Source organism: Salvelinus alpinus, chromosome 14, assembly GCF_045679555.1.
Source record: "Salvelinus alpinus chromosome 14, SLU_Salpinus.1, whole genome shotgun sequence".
Lineage (NCBI taxonomy): Eukaryota > Metazoa > Chordata > Actinopteri > Salmoniformes > Salmonidae > Salvelinus > Salvelinus alpinus.
This window is the reverse complement of record NC_092099.1, coordinates 15406116-15423841: the sequence shown is the minus strand read 5'-3', so window position 1 is coordinate 15423841 and position 17726 is coordinate 15406116. Positions and strand designations below refer to the sequence as shown.

At 40.8% G+C, this 17726-nt stretch overlaps 2 protein-coding genes across 4 annotated transcripts; one reads left to right on the top strand and one right to left on the bottom strand.

Annotated features, from left to right (window-relative positions):
- Positions 1 to 82: 82 nt before the first annotated feature.
- scrn3 (secernin 3) lies at positions 83 to 5734 on the bottom strand. Of its 3 annotated transcripts, none has more exons than XM_071340630.1 (8): positions 5546 to 5734; positions 2263 to 2419; positions 1948 to 2129; positions 1573 to 1772; positions 1265 to 1477; positions 747 to 909; positions 474 to 654; positions 83 to 391 (listed from the first exon to the last, which is right to left on the bottom strand). In XM_071340630.1, the coding sequence occupies exons 2-8, from the start codon at positions 2416 to 2418 to the stop codon at positions 230 to 232; spliced, it is 1257 nt and encodes a 418-aa protein (XP_071196731.1). In that variant the 5' UTR covers position 2419; positions 5546 to 5734; the 3' UTR covers positions 83 to 229. The 3 variants fall into 3 exon arrangements, with proteins under 3 accessions (XP_071196731.1, XP_071196732.1, XP_071196733.1); XM_071340631.1 differs by having other exon boundaries at positions 2263 to 2367; positions 5546 to 5732; XM_071340632.1 differs by having other exon boundaries at positions 1948 to 2180; positions 5546 to 5636.
- On the top strand, positions 5728 to 15025 carry cir1 (corepressor interacting with RBPJ, CIR1). The gene is made up of 10 exons (XM_071340627.1): positions 5728 to 6148; positions 7732 to 7826; positions 8073 to 8146; positions 8271 to 8284; positions 9509 to 9561; positions 9653 to 9701; positions 10883 to 11000; positions 11987 to 12093; positions 13912 to 13997; positions 14136 to 15025. The coding sequence occupies exons 1-10, from the start codon at positions 6077 to 6079 to the stop codon at positions 14848 to 14850; spliced, it is 1383 nt and encodes a 460-aa protein (XP_071196728.1). The 5' UTR covers positions 5728 to 6076; the 3' UTR covers positions 14851 to 15025.
- The last annotated feature ends 2701 nt before the right edge of the window (positions 15026 to 17726 follow it).

Genomic DNA, 17726 nt, shown 5'->3' with positions numbered 1-17726 from the left:
CTGCTCTACTATTACTGTTTGGTTGAATGTTTTAAAATATAAAACTAGGATTTTAAAGAAAAATGACAGGCTGTAATCATGATCCAGATGTATTAATACTTTTTACTGATGAGCAGCAATTTATGAAACGACCATTTACTGTTACAATGTAGTGAAATGATTGCATAGTGGGGCATGCTGGGGTTTGATCTTGAAACAACCCCTTGTCATTCCAATATGAACGATCCCACTAAATGTTACTGTACACGCTCAGTTCTTCCTGGCATGAGGTAGAAAACAGGTGCACAACTGAAGTAGGGTCTTTAATACCACTTGATAAAAGTTTCTCCATCTCAGCCATCTTCTCCTTTTCTAACTCTCTCATATTCTGCAGGATCTTCTTTCCTTTGTCCTAAAAAATAAAATGCTAAATTTAAGACATATTTGCTTAATCTTAAAGGGTTAAGATGTATAGATTAGGAAAAGTTCTGTACCTTGGTGCTGTCAATGATTGCAGCCACCACCTCGTGTTTGATAAACAGTGGATGTTTGCGATCTGGCTTGCTCTGGAAACGAGGTATCTTCTTCACAGGGTCATCAGGGCCATAACAGGGAGAGCTAGTTTGCTTCAACTGTTTAATGTCTTTCACAAAGATGAAAGGTTTGAAAACAGACCTGTTGGGTAAGAAAGGGCCCTTAATATACAGCGATTTGCATAAGCTTCAGATGGAACAATAACAAGGCTAGGTTGAGCGGTGGCCGGCTACCTCTCAGGGTCAGGTGTTCCAGTGATGTAGTGCACCCCTGGCAGGGTGGAGTCTGTTGGTACGACAGACACCATGCTTCCTGTTGTCATGAACATCCCCTCCATGTTGATGCCACTCTCCTTGTCCCTCAGGATTTCCATCATTGTCTCAGCTGTGATGTGTCCTAAATACTCAAAAGTAATTCATTGTAAATGGTTTGTCATCCTATATCAGGGCTCTCAAACTCTGTTGCTGGAGAGCTATGGTCCGATAGGTTTTCACTACAAGCCTAATTTAGCACACCTGATTCTAATAATTAGCTGGTTGATAAGTTGAATCAGGTTAGTTACAACTGGTGATGGAGCGAAAACCTAAAGGTCGGTAGCTCTCCAGAAAAAAACGGGTTGGAGAGCCCTGTCCTCTATGGATTCACTATTCAGTTTTGATTCAAATCTGATCAAACCCATTTTTCTCTACACTTGACACAAACAACTAATCCCTAAAGCAATGGCCTACATTCATCTACACACTTAACTCACCTTTACTTCGCTCTAGTAGGTTCCGTCCTTCGCAGTATCTGCTGCTAGATGCCTCTATTCTGGCTGTAGTCATGAAAGAGTATGTCTCAGCAAAACTGAACGGGGCCTTCCCATCCCACCAGCCATGGCTCTTGGCATACTCCCTCATCCCAGGGTGTTCCTTGTCTATCTTGGTTGTTATGGAGTACTGATTGGAGATATTACGATATCCATCTAGAGGAGGATCAAAAACAACATTCAAAACTGTTATTGCTCTGCAAGTTCACAAGTTGGGCAAACTTAAACACTGATAGCTTATTAAAATGTACCTCCCACTTTCTCTGCTGCCCAGTACTTCCCAGACGTCTCCATCACCCAGGCCTCAGTCCTGTCGGAGATGAGGAAGCTGTTGTGGTAGGTAAAGCCAGACTGGTCCTCCATGCAATTTCCTCCCTGGCCATATTTCTCCAGCAGCTCAGCAATAACATCCACAGCCTTCTGAGCAGTCTCTGCTCTCTCCAGACCAAGTCTGCAAAGACAAATCCATCACATTGATGTGTCCCCATTATTTGCTTTACAGTGCAATGCATTTTTATTTTACAAGCAATAATTAACAAATACCTGAGCAATGCTTAGTTGAAGAATGACAAACTACAGACAGGAACAGATATGTATGATGTATGAATCAGCTGGCAGATATTCACCTGACAAAATCCATGCCAAGAAGGGCCTCCTCGTCCTCAGCACTCTCTCTGCCCCAAACTGCCTCATTTCCGATGCACACCTGATGCTCGTTAGCCCCCATCTCAGCCCCCCACAACCAGGCTGGTCTGCTCAGCACAACCGCATTGGTATGGGCTGACTGCTCAATTTCGATGTACGTGCACTAGTCCGAGGAGCAAGACCGAAAGGGGACACAGCTGTCATTGTGTACCTACTGAGTGTAAGACAGGTGACATTTTCACATCACTACAATATACATGTTGAAAACATGTACAGAGGAGGTCTTAAAGACTTACTTCAACTTTTTCTCCTGCATTGTAGTCTCTTGCAGGGAAGTAGACCACCTCCTGGACCTCATCACAGGGCCTGTCGGAGTTCTTTCCGAAGACGATGCGCTGTCCCTGGGTGGCAGGGGGCAGAGCCACAAAGGTATCACAGGAAGATGGGTACATTCTGGTGGGCAGAAAGAATTCAGCAACCAAACCCAACCCACTGGGCAAATAACGTTATTTCAACCTGGACATTTTGGTCATATTTGGTTGAGACGTTGATCAATAAGATTTGTACATTTATTCACCCACTCAAAAAGACAAGACAGAAGTTTGTTGAATTCCCAATGTGTTACAACTATCCTTTCAACCATCTAAAAGCACAAATTCCAATGGAAAAACAATGTCCGATTTTTGGTTTATTTGTCATCTAAATGTGTTATCACTGCGCTTTCAACCATTTAAAAGCACAACAAAGTTCAAATGGGAATGCAATGTCAGATATTTTCTATTTATACAACTTAATGTAGTCTGGGTAGCCATTTGATTAGCTGTTCAGGAGTATTATGGCTTGGGGGTAGAAGCTATTTAGGAGCCTCTTGGACCTAGACTCGGTGCTCCGGTACCGCTTGCCGTGCGGTAGCAGAGAGAACAGTCTATGACTAGGGTGGCTGGAGTCTTTGACAATTTGACACCGCCTGGTATAGAGGTCCCGGATGGCAGGAAGCTTGGTCCCAGTGATGTACTGGACCGTACACACTACCTTCTGTAGTGCCTTGTGGTTGGAGGCCGAGCAGTTGCCATACCAGGCAGTGATGCAACCCGTCAGGATGCTCTCGATGGTGCAGCTGTAAAACCTTTTGAGGATCTGACGACCCATGCCAAATCTTTTCAGTCTCCTGAGGGGGAATAGGTTTTGTAGTGCCCTCTTCACGACTGTCTTGGTGTGCTTGGACCATGTTAGTTTGTTGGTGATGTGGACGCCAAGGAACTTGAAGCTCTCAACCTGCTCCACTACAGGCCCGTCGATGAGAATGGGGGCGTGCTCAGTCCTCCTTTTCCTGTAGTCCACAATCATCTCCTTTGTCTTGATCACGTTGAGGGAGAGGTTGTTGTCCATGCACCACACGGTCAGGTCTCTGACCTCCTCCCTATAAGGCTGCCTCATCGTTGTCGGTGATCAGGTCTACTGTTGCGTCATCAGCAAACTTAATGATGGTGTTGGAGTCGTGCCTGGCCGTGCAGTCATGAGTGAACAGGGAGTACAGGAGGAGACTGAGCACGCACCCCTGAGTGGCCCACGTGTTGAGGATCAGCGTGGCGGATGTGTTGTTACCTACCCTTACCACCTGGGTGCGGCCCGTCATGAGCTTTGAGGGCACTATGGTGTTGAACGCTGAGCTGTCAATCAATAGCATTCTCATATAGGTGTTCCTTTTGTCCAGGTGTGAAAGGGCAGTGTGGAGTGCAACAGAGATTGCATCATCTGTGGATCTGTTGGTGCGGGATGCAAATTGGTCTAGGGTTTCTGGGATTATGGTGTTGATGTGAGTCATGACCAGCCTTTCAAAGCATTTCATGGCTACAGACGTGAGTGCTACAGGTCGGTAGTCATTTAGGCAGGTTACCTTAGTCCCTGTGCCCAAGAATATTATGGTGGTCTGCTTGAAACATGTTGGTATTACAGACTCAGACAGGGAAAGGTTGAAAATGTCAGTAAAGACACTTGCCAGTTGGTCAGCGCATGCTCGGAGTACACGTCCTGGTAATCCGTCTGGCCCTGCAGCCTTGTAAATGTTGACCTGTTTAAATGTCAGTTGCAGTAGGCTAACCTCAAAATGTGGCCATGGATGTGTTACTCATTTTACGCTTGAATAAATACTGTCACGTTAGTTTAGAAGACAGCCTTAACTGTATTACTAAAGTATTACTGAATTGTGTTTGGTTGACAATGCAGCCAAATATCATAATTTAAAGAGTATCTAATGCTTGGATAGAGCCATTGGCTTAAACTGAGCCACTGGCTTAAACTTATTATTTAACTTTTAGTTTTGGTTTGGTTGGAGATGTAATTTATTTTATTTTTTTATGTATTTAACCTTTATTTAACTAGACAAGTCAGTTAAGAACATATTCTTATTTACAATGATGGCCTCCTGTGGGGACAGGGGCTGGGATTAAATATAAAATATAAAGATGAATCCAATATATATTTGTTAACTTGTCGACAAGTAAATAGGCTATTTACTGTATTGCAAAAGTGGAATTGAATTGTGTTTGGTTGAAAACGCAACAAAATATCAACATTTGAAGGAGATGTATCTTTGGCTTTAATTCCAGTTTGTCAACAAATTAATAATTGATATGTTGGATTCACGTCTCCATCTCAACCAAGAATCAAAGTTAAAGAATAGGACTAAATCAAATCAAACTTTATTTAAAGTATCCCTTTAAAGATACCAATAAAGTTAGGGTTGGGAATTGCCAGGGACCTCACGATACGATATTATCACGATACGTAGGTGCCAATATGTATTGGGATTCTCACGATTCTTTATGTATTGCGATTCGATACTGTGATTTTATTGCAATTCATTATTCCAAACATATTGCTCACTATACAGTATGTCTGCTGCAGAGGGACAAGAAAGCCATAGAAAACGAGTTTAGATCAGTCATGGAAATAAAAGTGCTTAAAACAAATTGACTCCCTATTTAAAAAGAAGATGGAGAACAAGCTATGAAGGGGAAAATACTGGAGTTTTGGTGCAGGTACAGCCAACAAGCAACAAGCACAAAATTAATATTGCGGATATGTAACTGTATCGATTTTTTTTCCCAATCACTAAATAAAGAGCATAGTTGTAGATCAACTCTCCAATCTACAGTAGGAGGTGTTGCCCACTAAAACGGTGGATATAATGTTGAATATCTGACGTTGTTTAAAAGGTACAAATTGAACATATTTTATATGTGTCTATGTTGAAAATGTGTTGAAATGATGACATAATCCTGTGGTTGAAATTTCACCCACAAAACAACAGTTTACATTAATGACATTTAGATTCCACGTCACAATACGTTGACAAATTCCGTTGAGATAACTGATTCAACCAGTTTGTGCCCAGTGGGAAGCTACTGTGACAGAAGGCTATTTACAAAGAACACACTATGATAAAATACACAGAAATGGTTGATGATTTTACAACATGAACACACAAACAAAGCACTTGAACATGCACTGGACATTGCCTGTCTAATGTACCATCTGAAATAATCTGCTGATTTCAGCTAGGCATGTTAACATTACCTGTTACCGCAGCCAAGTACCGGATCACAAATTGTAGCCGACAACTTAATTTTTGTACGTGTCCCCCTGATTCATTAAACTATAAACTTTCGTCCTTACTTTCACTTTTATTTCAATCTTTACAAGATTTCACAAGTGCGCACAATGAATGTTGTGACTGCCTCACTGTACGTCAGAGGTCACGCACGCAGAGAGCTGACTCGGAAGAAGATTTTAATGACCTTGTTTTGGGTGTTTCCACTAGTTACCACAGCCACAAATTGGTTTTATCGTAAAAATTAATGAAAACAAAAATGAGCTTTTTGGTGTTAATTTATGGTTAGGCATAAGATCAACAGGGGGGTTAATATTAGGGTTAACGTTAAGTTTAAATCACATTTTAAGAATAATAAATTCTACAAATATGCGGGGTTTATCACTTTGTGGCTGTGGTAACTAGTAACGACAGTTTTGTTTTTGTCAGAACGAGTTTGACAACATTTCGCATTTAATCCCCTAGCTAGCTAGCTAGCTAACTAATATTCTTCAATCATGGGGAAGTCTTTTGCTAATTTTATGTGCAAGAAAGATTTTCACCCTGCATCTAAGTCAAATATAAAAAAGGTAAGTGGCAAATCTTTGGTATAGATTTGCTCACCAGGAAGTAACTAGCTTGGTTAGCTAACTGACGCATATAACCTAATTTGGATTTAGCCAGCTAACAGTTATCTAGCTAGCTGAAGAAAATGTATTTCCAATTTGAACGTATCACCTCTAGATGTAATTTAGTTATGAGAAGAATGATCCCTAGCCAGCTATTATAGGCGTATATGTTCGTTAAATCAGTCAGCTAACATTGGCAAGCCAGTATGAAGCTAGCTAGCTAACAAATCAAATTGTACGTTATTGGTCACATACACATGGTTAGCATATGTTAATGCGAGTGTAGCGAAATGCTTGTGCATCTAGTACCGACAATGCAGTAATATCTAACAAGTAATCTAACAATTCCACAACTACCTAATACACACAAATCTAAAGGGATGGAATAAGAATATGTACATATAAATATATGGATTAGCAATGACCGAGCAGCATAGGCAAGATGCAATAGATGGTATAAAATACAGTATTAACATGAGATGAGTATGTAAGATATGTAAACATTATTACAGTGGCATTATTAAAGTGACTAATGATCCATTTGTTAAAGTGGCCAATGATTTTGAGTCTGTATGTAGGCAGCAGCCTCTCTGTGTTAGTGATGGCTGTTTAACAGTCTGATGGCCTTGAGATAGAAGCTGTTTTTCAGTCTCTCGGTCCCATCTTTGTTGCACCTGTACTGACCTTGCCTTCTGGATGGTAGCGGGGTGAACAGGCAGTGGCTCGGGTGGTTGTTGTCCTTTTGATATTTTTGGCTTTCCTGTGACATTGGGTGCTGTAGGTGTCCTGGAGGGCAGGTAGTTTGCCCCCGGTGATGCTTTGCGCAGACCGCACCACCCTCTGGAGAGCCGATACAGCCCGACAGGATGCTCTCAATTGTGCATCTGTAAAAGATTGAGGGTTTTAGGTGACAAGCCAAATTTCTTCAGCCTCCTGAGGTTGAAGAGGCGCTGTTGCGCCTTCTTCACCACACTGTCTGTGTGGGTGGACCATTTCAGTTTGTCTGTGATATGTATGCAGAGGAACTTAACATTCTACCTTCTCCACTGCTGTCCTGTCGATGTGGATAGGGAGGTGCTCCTTCTGCTGTTTCCTGAAGTCCACAATCATCTCCTTTGTTTTGTTGATGTTGAGTGAGAGTTTATTTTCTTGACACCACACTCCGAGTGCCCCCACCTCCTCCCTGTAGGCTGTCTCATCGTTGTTGATAATCAAGCCCACTACTGTTGTGTCGTCTGCAAACTTGATGATTGAGTTGGAGGCGTGCATGGCCACGCAGTCATGGGTGAAAAGGGAGTACATGAGGGGGCTGAGCACACACCCTTGTGGGGCCCCAGTATTGAGGATCAGCGAAGTGGAAATGTTTCCTACCTTCACCACCTGTGGGCTAACAACAGTTGTTGACTAGCACATTAGCTAGCTAACTACGTTATGTAACATTCAGAAAGATGGCTAGCTAGCTATGTCCCATAGATACAGTACATATACTAGGATACAAATATGATTTGGCTATTCTCAATGTTATCCATTTTACCATTGTACAGGTATGGATAGCAGAGCAGAAATTAACATTCGAGAAGAAGAAGCAGGAGGACCTCATGAATTCTTACCTAAAAGAACAAGACACCTACAACAACAGGTGGGTTACAGATATTCCGAGGATCTGTGGCAGCACAACATGATCCAGATACTTGGATCTCAATTATGCTATGCCTTTACATAGGACGTCTTATAAGTCTCTCATTATTTAACCACTGGAAGTTGGGGTACTTGTCATATAACTGTATACCTACATTTTGTCTTGTGTAAAATCACAGCTCTAATTGATCACATAAGATTGAAACCCGTTGTCTGACGTTTTGGCTGTTAAAACCTTTCTCCTTAGACTGTTGATGGGGGATGATCGTGTGAAAAATGGTCTCAACTTCATGTATGAAGCTCCACCTGGGGCAGACAAAGGTAACTACATCAATCCTGGTTCTGCTTCTTTAGATGTGCATTTTTTCACCATACTAAACAAACCATATGACTTTCCACTGATCTGTGCTCTCCTTTCTCATGCACTCTCCACTCTACTGAGAAGAAGAGACCAAAGAGGTAAGCACCTCATGTTTAAAATCCCCTCTTGTTCAGAGGCTTAGACTTCTCTAAGAAAGCATTAATACACTGAACAAAAATATAAACAACATGTAAAGCGTTGGTCTCATTTTTCATGAGCTGAAATAAAAGATCCCCAAATTTTTTCATATGCACAAAAATAATTTTTATACACCAAATTTTGTGCACAAATTTGTTTTACATCTCTGTTAGTGAACATTTCTCATTTGCCAAGATAATCCATACACCTGACTAGTGTGGCATATCAAGAAGCTTATTAAACAGCATGAGCATTACACAAGTGCACCTTGTGCTAGGGACAATAAAAGGCCACTCTAAAATGTGCAGTTTTCTCAGACAACACAATGCCACAGATGTCTCAAGTTGAGGTAGTGTGCGATTGGCATGCTGACTGCAGGAATGTCCACCAGAGCTGTTGCCAGAGAATTGAATGTTAATTTCTCTACCATAAGCCGCCTCCAACGTTGTTTTTAGATAATATGGCAGTACATCCAATCGGCATCACAACCGCACCACGTGTAAGCACTCCAGCCCAGGACCTCCACATCTGGCTTCTTCACCTGGGGGGGGGGGGTGCTCAGGAGTATTTCTTTCTGTAATAAAGCCCTTTTGTGGGGAAAAACTCTTTCTGATTGGCTGGATCTGGTACCCCAGTGGGTGGACCTGGCTCCCCAGTGGGTGGGCCCATGCCCTCCCAAGTCCACCCATGGCTGCGCCCCTGCCCAGTCATGTGAAATCCATAGATTAGGGCCTAATGAATTCATTACAATTGACTGATTTCCTTCTATGAACTGTAACTTAGTAAAATCTTTGAAATTGTTCCATGTTGTGTTTAGATTTGTGTTCATTTATACTCTGGTAAATGTTGTAGATTTTAAAGGCATGTGTTGGTTTATTATTCAAATCACATTTTATTGGTCACATACACATGGTTAGCAGATGTTAATGCGAGTGTGGCAAAATGCTTTTGCTTATAGTTCCAACAGTGCAGCAATATCTAACATGTAATTAACAATTCCACAACTGCCGAATACACACATCTAAGTAAAGGAATATGTACATATAAATATATGGATGAGCAATGACAGAGCGCCATAAGCAAAATGCAATAGATGGTATCAAATACAGTAAATACATATGAGATAAGTGATGCAAGATATGTTAGTATTATTAAAGTTATATACGTTGTATCTTCTCTTATAGGAAGGTGAATCAGAATACAAGTTTGAGTGGCAAAAGACAGCCCCTCGAGAGAAGTAAGTCGGTAATTGTGTTGATCAGTACAAACATTTAGATGACTTGAGTTTAAATGTATATTTGTTTTTACTTTCTCTTTCATCTTTTTAGGTATGCCAAGGATGACATGGCTATTAGGGATCAACCATTTGGAATTCAGGTGAATATACACTACCGTTCAAAAGTTTTAGAACACCTACTCATTCAAGGGTTTTTCTTTATTTTGACTTTTTTCTACATTGTAGAATAATAGTGAACAAGACATCAAAACTATGGAATCATGTAGTAACCAAAAAAAGTGTTAAACAAATCAATATTTCACGCAGTCTCCTCTGAACAGTTGATGTTGCGATGTCTGTTACTTGAACTCTGTGAAGCATTTATTTGGGCTGCAATCTGATCTGCAGTTAACTCTGTTGAACTCATCCTCTGCAGCAGAGGTAACTCTGGGTCTTCCTTTCCTGTGGCGGTCCTCATGAGAGCCGGTTTCATCATAGTGCTTGATGGTTTTTACGGCTGCACTTGAAGAAACTTTCAAAGTTCTTGAAATTTTCCATATTGACTGACCTTCATGTCTTAAAGTAATGATGGACTGTCGTTTCTCTTTGCTTATTTGAGCTGTTCTTGCCATAATATGGACTTGGTCTTTTACCAAATAGTGCCATCTTCTGTATACCATCCCTACCTTGTCACAACACAACTGATTGGCTCAAATGCAATAAGAAGAAAATAAATTCCACAAATTAACTTTTAAGAAAGCACACCTGTTAATTGAAATGCATTCCAGGTGACTACCTCATGAAGCTGTTTGAGAAAATTCCAAGAGTGTGCAAAGCTGTCAAGGCAAAGGGTGGCTACTTTGAAGATTCTGAATTATAACATTTGTTTAACACTTTTTTTGGTTACCACATGATTCCATATGTGTTATTTCATAGTTTTGATGTCTTCCCTATTATTCTACAATGTAGAAAATAGTTTAAAAAAAATAAAGGCGTGGAATGAGTAGGTGTCCCAACTTTTGACTGGTTGTGTGTGTGTGTGAACCTTTTTTAATAGATTAATAATGTGCCCATTTTATGTTTGATTTAACTCAAATGACTTACCTATTGATAACAATCTGCTCTTTTAATATCATCGTCAGCGCTAAATACTCTTCTGTTAACAAACGTGTTGGAATTTGACACTTGGTGGCGCTAAAGGAGAAGGGTAATGTTGAACTCAGGATTACAATGTGTTTATTTACGTTACGTCATGCATACCTGCGTAGCAGGTCCTATTGGAGGTAATATGAGTGATGGAATGAATGGATGTAAGTTGAGTCTAATCACCTGTGATTCTCAGGTTCGCAACGTGAGATGCATCAAGTGTCACAAATGGGGCCATGTGAATACAGACAGAGAGTGCCCTCTCTTCGGCCTGTCTGGGATCAATGCCAGCGCTGCACCCACAGAGGAAGCAGGTACAAATAACAATCTGGTTTTAATTGACCTATCAGGATAAGTAGAGGTAAAAAAAAAGTTAGCCGGCTGGTAATTATGAATAGTATTTCACAGACGTAATGGTTTATAAAAAAATAAATATTTGTATTCATATTGTCATTCTCAACAACAAAATTATATTTTCGTCACCAATTCCTTTGAAATAATTTGAATAAAGAACTTGTTATCGATGTACGATGCACCTATGGCGCACAAAAAATTCTAATAATTTGTCCAATATAATATTATTCACTATTACATTGTATATTTGTAAAAAGTCTATACTAGAGCTGGGACAATAAACTGAATTATCGATACCAAATACTTACCGCAGGCATTTTGCTGATTTCGTTCATTATGATAAGTAGCCTATATAGAGAAATGTGAAGTTTGAAATGAAATACGTTTGCTAATATGGGTGATTTTTTTTTTTTTTTTTTTTTTTTAATAGGACAACTGATGGCTACAACTATACTGCTAGTAGTAGTAGTTTAAATGATCATTTTAAAATCTGTGGTGCACATTGTTATAAACTTATCGTTCTATTTGTTATCGTATCAATTCAGGCAGTTTATTGCAATGTGGATTTTTGTAAATATCACCCAGCTCTAGTCTGTAGCAGTAGTTGCCATCGTTCCTGGTGTCCTGTGGAGTTGATTCTGACTGCTACAATCAGGAAGTGGATTAGTAAAGTAATGTTTACAGTGGGACAGTCCTGTGAATGGCGTTGATCGTGTAGGCCATAATGGAGCCCCTCCTGTGCTGGGAGAAAAATGAAAGTATTCTGATTCCCCTAACCACTGCTTTGGGAGAATGATATTGTATGATTTGCTCCACCAGAAGACGAGTGAGTTGATTTGGTATTCCTTTCTGTTAACAAAGCCACCCCTGAATTCCCCACTGTGGAGGCAGTGGTGGATGCGGTCAGACATCAATGGGACTTTGAGGCTGTGATTTGTGCTAACAGGTCCGTCAATGCACCCCTCTGAGTTAATGGCGGAGATGCGGAACAGTGGATTTGCCCTGAAGAAATGTGTCCTTGGGAGAAATTCTACTGTTTGTGATCCATCGCAGGTAATCTTCTTCTGTTCCTCTTCTCCCCCTGAAGAAAAACAACAACAATATCCATGGCAAATCCCTGGTCTAAATGTGATTGCTGCAAACTGCCCAATTATCAGAGTAAACCAAACCACAGCACTATTCCAGTTGCTTCAAGTTTAACGTTAGTCTCATCACATGTGACCAATTGACTAACTGTGGAAATTGTTTGCAACACAAGATGCGGTGGTATATACACTGAACAAAAATATAAACGCAACATGTAAAGTGTTGGTCCCATGTTTCATGAGCTGAAATAAAATATCCCAGAAATTTTCCATACGCACTACAAGCTTATTTCTCTCAAATGTTGAGCACAAATTTATTTACATCCCTGTTAGTGAGAAATTTGCCTTTGCCAAGATAATCCATTCACCTGACAGGCGTGGCATATCAGAAGCTGATTAAATGATCATTACACAGGTGCACCTTGTGCTGGGGATAATAAAAGACCACGCTAAAATGTGCAGTTTTGTCACACAACACAATGCCACAGATGTCTCAAGTTTTGAGGGAGTGTACAATTGGAATGCTGACTGCAGGAATGTCCACCAGAGCTGTTGCCAGAAATTGTTAATTTCTCTACCATTAGTCGCCTCAGCATCGTTTTAAGAGAATTTGACCGTACGTATAACCGGCCTCACAACCGCAGACCACGTGTAACCATGCCGGCCCAGGGCTTCCACATCCATCTTCTTCACCTGTGGGATCGTCTGAGACCAGCGACCCGGACAGCTGATGAAACTGTGGGTTTGCACAACCAAAGACGTTCAGCACAAACTGTCAGAAACCGTCTCGGGGAAGCTCATTTGCGTTCTCGTCGTCCTCACCAGGGTCTTGACCTGACTGCAGTTCGGCATCGTAACCGACTTCAGTGGGCAAATGCTCACCTTCGATGGCCAGTGGTACGCTGGAGAAGTATGCTTTTCACGGATGAATCCCGGTTTCAACTGTACCGGCCAGATGGCAGACAGCATGTATGGCATCATGTGGGTGAGCGGTTTGCTGATGTCAACGTTGTGAACAGAGTGCCCCATGGTGGGGTTATTGTGTGGGCAGGCTTAAGCCCTTGACAACGAACACAATTGCATTTTATTGATGGCAATTTCAATGCACAGAGATACCGTGATGATCCTGAGGCCCATTGTCGTGCCATTAATCTGCCGCCATCACCTCATGTTGCAGCATGATAATGCACGGCCCCATGTCGCAGGATCTGTACATGAATCCTAGAAGCTGAAAATGCCCCAGTTCTTCCATGGCCTGCATACTCAACAGACTTGTCAACCATTGAGCATGTTTGGGATGCTCTGGATCGTCGTGTACGACGGCGTTCTTGACAATATCCAGCAACTTCACACAGCCATTGTAGAGGAGTGGGACAACATTCCAGAGGCCACAATCAACAGCCTGATCAACTCAATGCGAAGGAGGTGTGTCGTGCTGCATGAGGCAAATGGTGATCACCCCAGATACTGACTGGTTTTCTGATCCACGCCCCTATCTGTGACCAATACATGCATATCTGTATTCCTAGTCATGTGAAATCTGTAGATTAGGGCCTAATGAATTTATTTCAATTGACAGATTTTTTTCCTTATATGAACTGTAACTCAGTAAAAATCTTTGAAATTGTTGCATTTGTATTTTTGTTCAGCAGATGTCGTACTTGCTTCCTCTAACCATTTGTGACATCTCTTCTACATTAAATTATATGCATGTTTAGTTAGTATTTGCTCTTTAATTATCTTGAATTGTGTTTGACTTATATTGTTCAATGTTTTTCTGCTATAGGAGTATGTCGCCAGTGAAGAAGAGGAGGATCCTGAGGTTGAATTCCTGAAGTCGTTGACTACTAAACAGAAAGAGAAGCTCCTCAGGTAGGAGAGCATTCATTCATAGATTTAGTTGTTTGGGATGTAAGTATGCTCATTGTAAAATAAGACAAAGGATGATTAATTCAAAAATAAAAGTAAACGTGATTTACTAACCTATATTGTCTTTTTTTTTTTTTTAAGGAAACTGGATCGTCTAGAAAAGAAGGAGAAGAAGAAAGACAAGAAGGGCAAAAAGCAGAAGAAGAAGAGTAAAGGAAAGCAGAAGAAGCATGATAGTGATAGCTCCAGTGACAGTAGCAGCAGCAGTGATGGTGACAGTGACTCAGACTCTGACAGCAACTCTAAGAGCCAGAAGAAAAAGAAGAAGAAGGACAAGAGAAAGGACTCCTGTTGTGATAACACGAAGAGTGAGGGACTAGTCAACAGTAAGACCAAGGCCGCCTCTCACAGGAGCAGGTCACGGAGCCCAACCTCCAGACAGAAACGGCACAAAGACGATACCAGAGAGAAGAAACAAACGAGGGCTGAGCCAGGCAGGAGCGAGGGCCGAAAGTACAGTCCAGAGAGAAAGATGAGGGTGGAAGAACGTCAGGAGAGACACAGACACGACAGCAGGGAGAGGCAGAGAACCAGCAGCAGCTCCCAGCCTGGCCCAGAAAGAAGCAGGAGCAGTGAGAGAGACAGGGAGAGAGGTAAAGACAAGGTTCAACGTAAGGATGAGGGGAAAAGTAGACGAGAGAGGAATAGGAGCAGAGATGGAGCGGAGGATAAAGCAGCAAAAGAGGGGAGTAGAAGCCACGAGAGAGAGAGGGGAGGAGCAGGGAGGAGCAGGAGTACGGGCAGAGGGAGGGAGAAAAGAGACAGAAGCCGAGATAGAGCTGAGAGAAAGCGCTAAACTGTGAGAGTAGACAATCTTACAAAGTGGAACAGTAATGGCATACCTGTTTATTTTGCTGGCCTAAACAAAGTGAATATTTTTTTGACACGAACGTGTAATGTTTTATGATGCTACTGTAAAATGTATTTTTTTTATTTTTTTTATTAAACATTAAACAACACATAGAAACCAACGTTTTAGTAGCCTGCACAGTATTGGTCATGTTTTGATGTTACCTGCTATTTGACTGCTACAGCATCATGAGAGCGCAGGCCCTCAAATTTTCTTATTTTTCTCCACTAGAGGGCAGCAGTAGATGTAAAATAACTTGAACCACAGAAATATTTGTTGTCATGGTTGTCATTTTATTCCCGATAACTCTTCAAAATACTAAAAGAATATTATAGCAAATCGAAATGAAAATATTTTGGTTTGGTGAAAGTGTAATAACCCACTGGGCAATTATTATATTTTTTAATCAATGTTGTTTCCCCACGTCATTTAAACAACAAATTATGTGACGTTGAACCAACGTGGAAAACTGATTGTCAAAGTAATGGAATTGGGGGGGGGGGGGGGGGGGGGTTCACCCAACTTTTACCCTAAATCAAATGGCATGGTGAATTGTTGTGTTTATATCACGTTAGTTGACAACTCAACCAAAAGTAAATCAGAACTAGACATTACTGAATAAAACTGAAATTATGTCTGCCCAGTGGGAAACGGTTCTGTTCCCACATGCTTGTAACCGTGTTTCATCACTTTTGTTACAAGTCTAGCCTAATTATGTAGACTTGTTTCACAATGGTATTTTGCAACAAGTGCCCTAAACAGGAGCATGGTTGACTAATGACACTCAATCTCTGAGTGTTCAGTAGCCTATGCGATCCATATGAGTATGCTGCATACGTGATTAGTGTGTAGACCTCAAGTTTGTTTCAAATGTTTAACACTGAAGACCCAATTCTGAATTTTACTTTTAGTGTAAAACTCAATGCAGGATTTACGCAACACTGCGTGCCTATTGGCCTTTAGATATTACTTGTGAACTACCTGCATGACAAGATCACCATGATGGACAAAACTGAAGAAACCATGAGGTCATTGGGGTTCATTTGACATAAGGAACAGTGTAACCTACGAGTCCGTATTTGTTTGGGAGTCATATATTTTTGGAAAAGCCATAGCAATTAGCTTAGATGGATAACTAATGTCCATATGATATGCTTTGACGTTTAGTTTCAGTCGCTTCAGATTTGTATATTCTGTATAGGCAATTTAACTCCAATAAGGCAGGGAGGTGTGTGCATCTATAAGCTTGTACTTTAAATGCTTTAGGCTATCCAATTGGTTTGATGAATTGTAATTTTGTTATTATCACAAGAAAAATATTCCATTGTGAGATGATGGACATTGTTTTACGCTGGGGACGAGGAGAATGGCGTGAGTCCTTTAGCAGCGAAATGTGTCCCGTGACGTCGCACTGGTTCTCTCCTTTGATCTCTCTTTTATTGTGGCTTGAAAACAAAGATGACTTCTGCCTAATGCTCAGTGAGAGGGCATTCCAGGGAAAGCGATAAAGCGATAACTGACAGCACTTACTGTCCGCAACACCAGGCGTCTCTCTCCCAAAAGCATTTGGACGCACTTATCGTTTTGATTTTAACCACCTATTGTAGCCATATAATTGCAAATTATGTTAATGATTTACAGCATAATACAAAATGTTTTAGGAGAATTAATTTCCAGAAGAAGAAAAAATAACATTAGAAAGACACTGCAAATAAACAGCTAATTTATCATTTAAAAGATAAGCACACTTGCAACTTCAGGTTGCATTTATGTATTATTTGTTAGTCTATATTATAGTAGCCTGATTTTGAATAGGCCTATTTTATTTAAAATCATGCCTGCACATTTAAAAGGTCACATTGATATTACATGCTAAATATATGATATATGCCTTTGTTTGTTTTTTAGGCATTTTAGTCTTCCGTTTTAGTTGTTTATTCTTGAACTCAAATTTGGTGATCATTATAGAACATGTAGATGTTATTTTGGTCGTTATTTTCCTGATCTCTCCCTTAAACCCAGCCGCACAAAAGGAAATGAAAATAATTTTCCTCTATTGCCTTCTGGTCAATTTAACTTCCTCTTCAGGAAGAGGTTGTCTGGATGAGATGCCTCTCCCTAATGTATTCCCAGGCCTGGGCTCACGCTGTAATTATTCCCCGGGTTTTTCTTTGAGATCGGACGCTGCACTGGGTAAGCACAAAGAATTCAGAGAGCATCCTTGAACCCTTTCAGTACGGGGCCACTGATATTCAAATAACATGCAGGAACCATTTGACTGCGCCGCGACAAGAGCATTTCAAATTCAACATTTGCATATGGCTTTTTACCCCTTCTTTCCTTTTTTTTTAACAGTTCCCATAACATCAAATCAAGTGTATAGTTTCTAGGAAAGCTTAGAGATGCTTTATCCTTATTATTGGACTGCCATCTTTCCGTTTGACATGCAAATTAAAGCAGTTAATTTGGACAATTAAAATAAATATTCAGGGGGCCTTTGTCATCAAAACCCCCTCGGAAGCCCCCAGATAAAGTAAAGCTGAACAAATGATGTCTCGGCGATTAATTAGATATTTGATAAGACACGAATCCCTAATCGCAAATACAAGACACATGGGGGCTGCGATGTGCTCCAAGTCATAATTAATACCATTTAACAAGATTTTCATTTGGGCATGAAATGTATTTTCCGGCCATTTACTAGGCCTATTGATTTATTCCTCAGAGAGAATGCACGTCTATGTGCGATTGCCTATATCAGCAATGTATGATTGATTTTATGTAATGAACACTCTTGCTTATCTACATTTTACGTTTGGCAA

Excerpts from the sequence above, each read along its gene's own strand:
- scrn3 (XM_071340630.1), bottom strand. The coding sequence starts at position 2,418 with ATGTACCCATCTTCCTGTGATACCTTTGTGGCTCTGCCCCCTGCCACC. Across the intron at positions 2,130-2,262 it reads ATGCAGGAGAAAAAGTTGAA|TGCACGTACATCGAAATTGA; the intron begins GTAAGTCTTTAA and ends TCCTCGGACTAG. Across the intron at positions 392-473 it reads CAATCATTGACAGCACCAAG|GACAAAGGAAAGAAGATCCT; the intron begins GTACAGAACTTT and ends TTTATTTTTTAG.
- cir1 (XM_071340627.1), top strand. The coding sequence starts at position 6,077 with ATGGGGAAGTCTTTTGCTAATTTTATGTGCAAGAAAGATTTTCACCCT. Across the intron at positions 7,827-8,072 it reads CAAGACACCTACAACAACAG|ACTGTTGATGGGGGATGATC; the intron begins GTGGGTTACAGA and ends CTTTCTCCTTAG. Across the intron at positions 11,001-11,986 it reads TGCACCCACAGAGGAAGCAG|GTCCGTCAATGCACCCCTCT; the intron begins GTACAAATAACA and ends TTGTGCTAACAG.